This window comes from Labrus mixtus, chromosome 1, assembly GCF_963584025.1.
Source record: "Labrus mixtus chromosome 1, fLabMix1.1, whole genome shotgun sequence".
NCBI lineage: Eukaryota > Metazoa > Chordata > Actinopteri > Labriformes > Labridae > Labrus > Labrus mixtus.
This window is the reverse complement of record NC_083612.1, coordinates 20,904,606-20,915,378: the sequence shown is the minus strand read 5'-3', so window position 1 is coordinate 20,915,378 and position 10,773 is coordinate 20,904,606. Positions and strand designations below refer to the sequence as shown.

At 38.2% G+C, this 10,773-nt stretch overlaps 2 protein-coding genes across 3 annotated transcripts in view; both read left to right on the top strand.

The window, feature by feature from the left end:
• The first annotated feature begins 2,053 nt into the window (after nucleotides 1–2,053).
• LOC132978625 (uncharacterized) lies at nucleotides 2,054–4,193 on the top strand. The gene is made up of 9 exons (XM_061043864.1): nucleotides 2,054–2,361; nucleotides 2,785–2,902; nucleotides 2,981–3,031; nucleotides 3,117–3,194; nucleotides 3,278–3,334; nucleotides 3,433–3,492; nucleotides 3,805–3,860; nucleotides 3,962–4,055; nucleotides 4,146–4,193. Exons 1-9 carry the CDS (start codon nucleotides 2,054–2,056, stop codon nucleotides 4,191–4,193), a joined length of 870 nt encoding a protein of 289 aa, XP_060899847.1.
• A 37-nt stretch (nucleotides 4,194–4,230) lies between these two features.
• The window catches only part of mrvi1 (murine retrovirus integration site 1 homolog), a 32,916-nt gene continuing 26,373 nt past the window's right edge, over nucleotides 4,231–10,773 (top strand). For both annotated transcript variants that reach the window (XM_061038088.1, XM_061038079.1), the window contains exons 1-3: nucleotides 4,231–4,269; nucleotides 4,359–4,444; nucleotides 4,722–5,442. In XM_061038088.1, the coding sequence (XP_060894071.1) occupies nucleotides 4,246–4,269; nucleotides 4,359–4,444; nucleotides 4,722–5,442 (831 nt within the window). In that variant the 5' untranslated portion in view covers nucleotides 4,231–4,245. The remainder of the gene's footprint in view (nucleotides 4,270–4,358; nucleotides 4,445–4,721; nucleotides 5,443–10,773) is intronic.

Genomic DNA, 10,773 nt, shown 5'->3' with positions numbered 1-10,773 from the left:
CTTTCAGAGGACCTGACCAAGCCTGAGACGTAAGATTTCCTTTATATTACTATTTTCTCTTTTTAAAATTACATTTGATTGGTAAAAAGTCTAACCGACCACCAAAATGGTGTTGTTTAAAAGCACACTAGGCCTATTTAATTGAGCACTGTTATAAGTTCATATTTGTGCATACTAAATCAAATATTTCAGGAGATAAGGTTTGAACAATATTTATTTTAATCAATCTTGTGCTCTTCTGTGCTTTTCCGGCAGAGAAGTGTATACATTTGTTTTTTTACTTCACATATTTGATATTAATTGACTTTAATTGTTTTCTCTTTGTTTTATTTGATTTTAAGTCTATGAACATAATTCACAGAGGGTAAAGATGTTTGTGATGTTTATTCAAATATCAGGTCATGTAGGAGCATTACAGTCAGGAGGATTCAGGAAAAACAAGCGTAATGTCTGACAGCAATGATGGTAAGTGATGCAGTTATTTTGTTCTCTTCTCTAAGTATCAAGCCAATAATAGAATTACCGGTATTAGAACAAGTAAAAGTATGTTTTATATTTCCTCCCTGTACATGATTGTATATTATCATATGTCTATTGGTACCCGTCTAGTGTGGGACTCTCCTGGATCTGGGACGATGGAGGTTCTTGAAGATAATAAAGACTCAAGCGGATTCTCTGAACATGAACTCCTTGACATCATGTATAATACATGTAACACCTCCAACACAGGTACACAGGCTTGTGTTGAGTTCAACAAAATGGATGTAAAATACTCAAAAGAACTTAGAATCAGTACTCCTGTGTTTCTCTCCTCTTGTCTGTAGGAGAGGTGTTGGCCTCCACCATCGTACAGTACCTGCAGACCATGACGCATCAGAGTCCGGAGCAGGACAGACTGGCTGCCCTGCGACTGCTGCTTGACCCAGATTGTCAGGACCCACATGTGAGCAGAGAGACGTTTCATGTCAGCATGAGGGAGTGGATCGCACAGTGCAGTCAGGACAGGTGAGACCAAACCAGCATCACTCTGTATGTCATGTCTTATTCAGAAGGAAAGCTTTACTTTACAACATTTAATTAGGAGTTTTAGATACTAATGACCTTCAAATTCATTACAGGTTTTGAATCAATTTAATAATCTAACCATATATGAAGTTATGAATATTAGCTCCACCCAGACAACATTTCAATTGTCTACATTTCAAAGCATCATTAAATATCCTGAAATGACATAAGCAATAGAAGAAGCTCAACAGTGCAATTCTTATATCATAAGTACGTTCACTTTTCATACTTTTGTTATTCATAGTTATATGTATTCACTTAAGTGAAATTTTAAAATGGTGAACATTAACTTGTAATGTAGTACTTTCTGTAGTAGTACAATACAATCTTTAAGAAACTGCTGTTTTTTAAGAGTGAATCTTCATTTCCTTTAAAGCATTATATTTGTGCTGGGCGCACCTGAAGAAGCTACAGGTGAAACGCGTTGTTCGCGCACAATAAAAATATAGTGAAGTTATTTTCAGTGTGCCACGGACTTCTGTTTTTTCATTATATTTTATGTTTATAATTTTTTCTAAGATTTATTTTTGGGCTTTTGTGCCTTTAATGGAGAGATAGGACAGTGGATAGAGTCGGAAATCAGGGAGAGAGAGAGAGTGGGGAATGACATGCAGGAAGGAGGCCACGGCTGGGATGTGAACCCGGGCCACCTGCTTGAGACGACAGCCTCCATACATGGGGCGTGCGCACTAACCACTGCGCCACCAGCGCCCCTTTTATGTTTATAATTAAAGTAGTATATAACAAGTTGTGTACATTTTGTTGTATAGTTTGTTGTTGTTTTCTGTGAGCTGTGAGAACGAATGCCTCCTCCTGTGTTTCAGTTCTGATGTGGATAGCAGTCAAGTATCATGGCCAAACTCATCTAAAGTTCTTGTAAACGGTATGCGATCACTGCTTTGTTCAGACTTTTGAGAAATTGTCCAAATCACTTTCAAACAACAACTCATAAAACCTGATTTCTTTTTAGGGCTGGATTTTTCTGTCTATGAAACCAAAGCTGCTTCCTCTGATAGCCTTCAGTGTTCCTGGTCCGTTTTTTTTTTCTTTTTTAAAAAACTTTTTAACACTGAATTTGTTTACCTCCTTTATCAACATTTTTTTGTACTTAACCGCTAACTGTTTGTTTGGCTTCAGTGACAGAAAAGATTTATTAGGCACGGTGGCTGAGCTGAAGCACGCTCACCACAAGCTGAGTGAGCAGAACAGCAGCCTGTTGAGGACGGTGGCTCAGTGTGAAGACATCAACCTGCAGCTCACTCTGGAGATCACAGAGCTGAGAGCCAAGCTGGTCAGGTGAAGGAGACATTTAACACAAAATATGAAATGTATTCTGGAAAACATTAAACACTGTTAATGATCAAAAAGAAACAGAGAGAACAAAATTCAGGTGTTTACCATTCAGCTGAAAACAGATTTCATTAGTAGTCCCTTTGCCTGTGGTTGTTTGGTATCCTATAGAATAAGTAATAATACATCATGTACAATAATTCAAAACGTTCCTTTTTGGTAAACAGCATAAACAACACAATCACACAGAAGCAATTAAACAAACATTACCATTAGGTGAGCTGTGGTCCAGAATTAAGCCAGACATGAAACTGATCAGTCAGAACTGCTCCTCTATATATGAAAAAATGGCTACTCTTTTTTAGCGAATAATAACAATAATGTCCTGTTACTTCTAATTTCCTGGCCGCTTATCTTTGGTGATTTTAGTGCTCAGCGGTCAGCGGCAAGAGCCAGATCCTTGTCAGAAGAGCTTGAGGAGACCCGTCGGGCATATAAAGAGGCTCAGGAGAGAGGCAGCCGCACCCAAACCAGCTGCACCAAACTGGTACATTAGACACCCGTTGCAAATGAATTCATTTTTTTATGGCAACTATTTATTTTTGAACCCTTTATTTATCTTTAGAGCAATGAGGTGGAGTGCCTGAAGGTTCACATTCGCAGGCTTGAAGACAAGGTATTGTAGATCTTTAATGTTCACTCAGTTTCTATCCCCAAAAAAACAAGTTGTTTTTTAAATAAAAAATAATTTTCCCTCACAGAATGACAAACTCACCTTTGAGAGAACATGTTCTGAAGATGGCATCAATAAACTGAGGAAGGTCAACGCTGACTTGAGGGTAGGTACCGATCAGAGAAACACTCTTATGATTGTTTTTTTTTTACTTGCATAAACTGAGAAATAAATATCATAATGTTACAGGCTGAACTTGAGGAAACCCTGGTTATGTTGACGCTGAGGGACAGAGAAATCACAAAGGTTTGTCTTGGTCTTTATTTTCATTCGATACATTTTTTTTTTTTTAAATGGGTTCAAATATTTATATTTTCATTTTGCCTTTATATGTGCCCGTGTAGAAAGAGATTCTCATGGATAAGATGAAAAACTCTCATGTGGAGAATCACAACATGATCGAGGTACGTTGGACATCAAGCAGAGACACTTTGACTGTACAGAAGGCTTTGTGAGATGGATTAGGAATTAGGATTAGGAATTACTTAGTATAAAGTAGTTGTGTAGATACATTCCAATATTTTTCTATATAAACATAAACCAGTTTCCAGTGTGAAGTAATAAACTGATTGACATGTTTTGTACAACAATTAGAAAAACACATCAGTCCTTTTAAAACTATGTAAAGTCCCCCATTGTGTTCATTTTTTACTCAGTGGTTCTGAATGTACATGTAAGCTGTTATTTCACTAATTGACTCTGCTCTGGTGTTGCAGGGTCTGCAGTCAGAGCTGAGGAGGTTACAAGAACATTCACACCAAGTTCTTTTGAGGTCATTTGAATAAAGATAGAGAGATATTTGCAAGTTCATATGTGCTTTACTGAAATGTGTAGGAGCTGCTGAGCTCAGTTTGCGTTGTCTGTACTCTGTAGGTATGACAGACACTTTATTGGCCCTCAGAATCTCTACAGTCGAGATCCTCCTAACCACCGCTCTCTACAGAGTGAGATGCAGGATATGCAGCAGGTTGGAAATGCTCACTGTCAAAATATATATTGGTTTCTGTTTTAAATTGACTCTGACCACTCTGTCATCGCTGTCTATCTGTCTGTAGAGGCACCACAGAGCTCTGGACGATATAAACCTCCCATCCCTGCACAGTGATGATATTCAGAGCATCATCCACCGGATCAAGTCTGCAGAAATAGCTCATCTTATGCACAATAAGTATCCAGATAGGGTGAGGAGATAGTAGAGAGTGGATGACAACTATGGCATGCAATGACATGTTTGTGTGTAAATCTGTCTCGTGTCTTCTCTCACACTCAGGACTCTGCTCCTGTTGAATCACAGGAGAGGCCTTTTCCTCACCGCCAGCAGCAACAGGCAAGCATCAAGCAGCAGCTTGTCAATGTGTATGTGGGTTTTTTTTTTACCTCCCTTTCTCCTCTTATGGTAATGGATTGGATTGTTTGATGTTAGGCTCTGTTCAGAGGAGCTTCCTCTGGCCAGTAAAAGGGATGTCTGGTGTTGACATGAATTTATTGGCCTCACCATGACGTAACCTAAAGGAGTAACAATCTTCTGTGTTAAACCGTATCAGGGCTAAGTGCAGTTTTAGTGCCCCCTCAGTAACAACAGACATAACAGTGTGTAAAAGAGATGTTTATAAAGCTTTGGTGGTGGTTTCAGGCTGCAGGAGCTGGAGCTGCACAATTGTGTGTGGGAGGAGAGAGGGGAGAAGGTGGAGGAGCGGCAGAAGAGCTGGGAGCAAAAGGAGCAAAAGCAAAGCCAGAGTCCGACTCAGAGTCAAGAGGCCAAGAAAGTGGCTGTGGTGAACTGGTGGAAAGCACGCAGCTTAAAGGGGTCTAAGACCCAGACAATTGAAATCCAGCCAGTCCAGGAGCTCTCCGAAACACAAGCCAAGCTTCAGAAGGCAGAGCAGACTATCACTGATATGAGGGAGCAGGTCCTGCATCTGCAAACCTCTCTACGATCTGCTCAGGAGTGTGTTGCTGAAAAAGTTGCAATCAGAGATCTTTATATTGAAAAGGCAACCAACACTGAGAAAGAAGAACCAGAAGTTGCTGTGGTGGAGAAGGTTGTGAAGGATCAGAGGGATGCAGCAGTGGCCACAGACATTTCATGTGGAGCAGTCTCTGAGCAAGAGCAGACCCAGCCACGGGTGAGCGCAGACAGCCTTCTGGTGACCCTCCGGAGAATGGAGGCGATGGTGAACAGCGCCCTGGAGACGGCCGAGCTAGTGAGAGAGAGCGAGCAGAGGGTGAGCCAGGTGAGGCTGAGGATGGAGAGCATCACCCAGAGGGTGGAGGAGGCTCTGGGACGAGCAGCCGATACTGACCAGCAGCTCAACTTTATGGAGGCCAGGATCACAGAAAACACTCCAACTGAGGTTTGTGTTACAGGAGAGTCAAAGCTGTAGGTGCAAAATACTGGAGGTTGCTCTACTGGTCAACTTAAATTCATGTAATGTTAAAAAAGAATCAGGAAAAAGGCAAACTATATAAATCAAATGTGTTACTTGCATGGGTTTCCAAAAAATGTCCAAGAACATTAAGAAAGTAAGATTTCATCTTATTATGTAATACAGACAATCTAAACTGTTTCATGGAGAGAATATTAATATAAATAAATCATTTTGCATAAATTTCAGTACACAACTATGGGGATAAAAAGTGAAGTGAAAAAGGAATTAATCAGATTGGTATCAAAGGTTTTTAGTATGGCTGTTTCTATTCGCAATTAATCACTACATTTCAGTAGTTAATCGCAATACATCATACACTAAATCATATATCAATCACATGTTTGAAATTCCATTATTTCGCATTTAAAATACAATCTTTTATTTTGAATTTTCTTTACTGTCAGCAAGTTCTTTTTTTTAATTCAATTAAGCCATTATTTTGAAATAAAGATTAAGTTTGGACCTTCTGGTAGATGGAAGGATACGCCATTAACCTTACCACAAACAGCTCTCAAGGAACAGTGAAAAAGGGAAATGTTTGATGTCATAAGGTGGATATTACTTTTGACTGTCCAGAAGTTGTTGTTTTTTTAAGTGAAATGAGACGTTCAAAGGTGCAGCAGTGTTTTTCTTTTCAAACTGTGACTACATGTGCGCCAAAGGGACAAAATAGTAATTATAATTAATTAATCACAATGAACTACTCAATGCTGACAGCCCTGGGTTTAGTTAACATTATGAACTAATTTGCACTCTGCATAAACCGATTCGAAATTCCATTTTATTTTTACAACATCTGCAGGAAGAAACTTGACATGTGTACGGTAGAGGTTTCCAATTGAGCCATTAATACAATTCAATTTCTTCTTGACTTTTGTTTATTAATATGTACATTTTTATTTAGCAACATAATAATGAGAAAAGACAGACCTTATACAAACCTTACATCAAAAGTATAAAAAGAGAAAAAAAATGAAATTGAATCAAAACACAGGCAAAGAGAAGACAAGACAGCTTGACATAACATTAAACTAAATCATGTTTGGGCAGGACCAACACAGTCCAAGAGAGTGCACATACTCCCATCATTTTAAGAGTTACTTTATAATGGGACACAGATAATGGTTAAAAGGCTCCTTGCTATTTCTTATCATACGTAATTTATTAAAAATCAACAACATAGTGAGCAGGGCAGGCTGCTGATCATGTGTAGCCACATCGAATTGTTAACCAAATCTCTGATGGATTCCCATTGTCATCACTTTGCAACATTTCTGACACAATAACATTACCCAGCAGTCAGAAGGAGGGGCCCCAAATCTTTTCAAAGGTTTCACCTTCTCCTTTTCAGAATATAAGTTAACCTCTCAATAGCATAACCATTACTCGTTTCTCTCAACAGCTGGCCATCTGTGGCCCACTAGAGTTTTTTCATTTCACTCTTTTTCGTTTTTTACACCCTGATCAAATAAAATTTTAGTATTTAAATATTTTTAGATAAGATAACTAATTTATCAGAAAAGGAAACAAGGTGTACTGCAGATTTTAGATCTTCTTATTTCCTGTGCTGGTGATTATCTGATGATCCGGCAGAGGCAAATGATGACCTCTTGTGGTGATTGCAAAGATCAAATATCTACATTGAGCCGACAGCTCAACGCTAGTGCTAAGGTTAGCACAGAACTCTGAAAAGAGGTTGATGAACTTTTTTGTTTATTTTCCCTTTCTATTTTTATTTTCACCGTCACGTGAACTATTTTGTCTATTTCCCTTCTTCTAATTATTTTACCATTGGACCGGCAAGTTTTTTTTTGTTTGTTTGTGTTTTCTGTTTTGATTTACAAAGTGGTCGTTGGGCTGCTGTGGTGGATGCTGCTTTACTACTGTTTGCCGTAAAATGTGTCGCAAATGCCGTAAAACTGTGTAACACTAAAAGAGTTCGGCTATTTTAAGTTGATGGGAAGGGATAGACCATTACAATAATTTACTACAATCAGTGAAAACTCTGAATGATGAAGTAAATTAATTATGACGCATCTGAGGTTTCTATTATTTTATTATTTTCTAGTATGTCATCAGATGACTTCATAAAGGCCTACTATATCATTTAGTATTAATAAACTTACCTCTGTTTTTTTAATCTAATAATAACGAGCTATGCAGACTGAGCTATGAACATGAGCTATGTACCTATTCTTACTCTTATTATTTTATGTATGTGTGTGTGTGTGTGTGTGTGTGTGTGTGTGTGTGTGTGTGTGTGTGTGTGTGTTGCTCTCCTGCTTCTCTCTTCACCTGCCCCTGCTTATTACATATTGCTATTTGTGATGATGATCGGTGTGCATTTTTGCTGCCACCTTACTTGCATATTTATTTTCACATCATCTCGGAATAATGAACTCTATCAAAGGTATGCATGTTATTCACTTGAACATTAGGAGTTTGTCACCTAAAATTGACTTATTGAGAGCCTGGCTCACCTATAATAAACCTCATGTAATTACTCTTTCTGAAACCTGGTTAAACAGCAATATTTCTGATGATGAAGTCACAATTGATAACTATGTCCTTTATAGAAAAGACAGGGGCTCAATAGGAGGGGGTCTTTTGACATATGTATCCTCAAATTTGACTGCAGAACTTATTTTACCAACTGAGAATCCCTCGCGTTTTGATTGCCTTTTTGTTAAAATTATTTTACAAACGACTTATCATAGCAAATATTTATAAACCTCCCAATGCTCCTGCTGAAACAACTGAATGTATCCTATCAACCATTAATTCTTTAGACTGCACGAGTAAAAAAATCATATTAGGTGATTTCAACTCTAATTGGGCAGATCGCTCATCTCGTAATGATCGCAATCTCTTCAACACTATAAATTTAACCCAACTTATAAGTGAACCTACCAGAGTTGGTCCCAGTTCGTCTTCTCTACTTGATTGGATCCTAGTTTTTCCCCATAAACATGCTCCCTGGACAACAATTAAAGTCAAGGGTTGACACTTACCTTGGATAAAAGGAGATCTTATACACTTATTCAAACAAAGAGACAAGGCTTGGAAAAAATACCCTGCAACAAATAATTCTTCTGACTGGAATGCTTATAAAGAGCTGAGGAATAAATGTAAAACCAATACTAGAAATGCTAAGTCAAATTATTACAAAGACTGTCTGTCAACTGATTTTAAGAACCCAAAGCAATTTTGGAAGAGAATCAATAGTATAACCAATAAACCCACAAAAATCCTACTACTCGTATCAGAATAAACAATGAAACTGTCAGTGAACCATCATTAATTGCAGAGGCATTTAGCCAACACTTCTCTACAATTGGTAGCTCCCTGTCTGGTTATTCTGACTTTACCCCGACTCAGAACAGATGTGGCAGTTCCTTTTCCTTCAGAACTATCACACCAACTGATGTCCAACAGGTCACTGATGGTCTAAGCCAGGGGTGGGCAACTGGCGGCCCGGGGGCCACATGCGGCCCCCATCAACTCTCAATGTGGCCCTCAGGTCAATTTTTACATATCAATTATTTGGAAACATGAAGAAAACATGACAAAATCAGCCATAAAATCATGAAAACCAGAAATATGTCCATAATAATATTTGATCACTGGTATATGTTGAGTTAAATTTGAGACATAATCGACTGTTATTGTTTTTGTATCCTACAATGTGGCCCTCTGGCAGTGAGAATCAAATGAATGTGGCCCTTGCTGTGACCAAATTTGCCCATCCCTGGTCTAAGCTCTGGATGCAGTGCTGGTCCAGATGGTCTGGAGATTAAGTTCTTTAAACTTGCCTCTCATATTTTATCATTTCCCCTGGCTGATTTATTTAATTTATCTCTTGCAACTGGTAAAACTCCCTCATCCTGGAAATGTGCCAGAGTAACCCCTCTCCATAAAGGGGGTGACCCCACGGACATCAATAATTATAGACCTATCTCAGTTATTAATAGCATTGCACAAATATTTGAAAAACTCATCTTTAATCAATTATCTAAATATCTTAATGATCACAACTTATTATCAACACACCAATCTGGTTTTAGACCAAACCACTCAACCACCACTGCTCTACTAAAATTCACCAATGACATACAGTCAGCATCTGACAGCAATATGTCTACAGGTGCTATATTTATTGACCTTGCTAAAGCATTTGACATGGTTGATCACTATCTCCTTTTAGATAAACTACATGCTATTGGTCTCTCTACTGACTCTTTGTTGTTTTTCAACTCTTTTCTTCATTATAGAAGTCAGTGTGTTTTTTTTCAGGGCAGCCAGTCAGACTTCAAGATTATTGATAAAGGTGTGCCACAAGGTTCATCTTTAGGTCCTCTATTATTCTCCATCTTCATCAGTGACCTCTCACAAGTCTGTTCTGACTGTCAAATTCATTTATATGCAGATGACACTGTAATATACTCCTCCAGTTCGGACATTTCACAAATTCAATACTCAATACAATTTGATTTTAATCTAGTCCAAAAATGGTTCTCTGTCAATAAACTTCTTCTGAATAAGAAAAAAATCATATTTTATGTTGTTCTGCACTCGACCAGATTCTTTGCCCTTAACAAAAAACTGGCATATTAATTTCCTGGATGGAACAGCATTAGAAAAAGTAGATGAATTTAAATATTTGGGCCTTTGGCTAGATTCCCAGTTATCTTTCAAACCTCATATCAACTCAATTTCTAAAAAATATATGCCCGTCTAAAATCACTTTATCGTTCTGGAGAAGAATCATGACACAATTGGTGCTGCCAATCCTTGATTATGCTGATGTTATCTATGGGAACACCTCAGAGACAAATCTTCGACCTCTCACTATCTTATATAACAGTCTCTGTAGATTTGTTCTGAGGTGTCCATATAGGACCCATCACTGCCTAATGTATGAGTCCTTGAATTGGCTGGCTCCCAAGTCCAGAAGGACATTTCATTGGTCGCTATTTACTTTTAAATGTATCTATTTTAATTTTCCTCCGTACTTGAAACAATTTCTAATCCCTTTCAGTTCACAGTATAGCCTAAGGCATACTGATCATCTATTTTTCCTCACACCAAGAATCAGGAAAGAAATTGGTCGCCGTGCATTTAAATTTAAAGCTCCATCAGACTGGAATAACCTACCTCGCTCACTTAGATCTATCACCTCTTTCCATATCTTTAAATCATCTCTACTTACTCATTGTCAAACATCCTGCTCTTGCTTTTGATTTTCTTTCTCTGTTG

Excerpts from the sequence above, each read along its gene's own strand:
- LOC132978625 (XM_061043864.1), top strand. The coding sequence starts at position 2,054 with ATGAAACCAAAGCTGCTTCCTCTGATAGCCTTCAGTGTTCCTGGTCCG. Across the intron at positions 3,032-3,116 it reads TTCGCAGGCTTGAAGACAAG|AATGACAAACTCACCTTTGA; the intron begins GTATTGTAGATC and ends TTTCCCTCACAG. Across the intron at positions 3,335-3,432 it reads GGGACAGAGAAATCACAAAG|AAAGAGATTCTCATGGATAA; the intron begins GTTTGTCTTGGT and ends GTGCCCGTGTAG.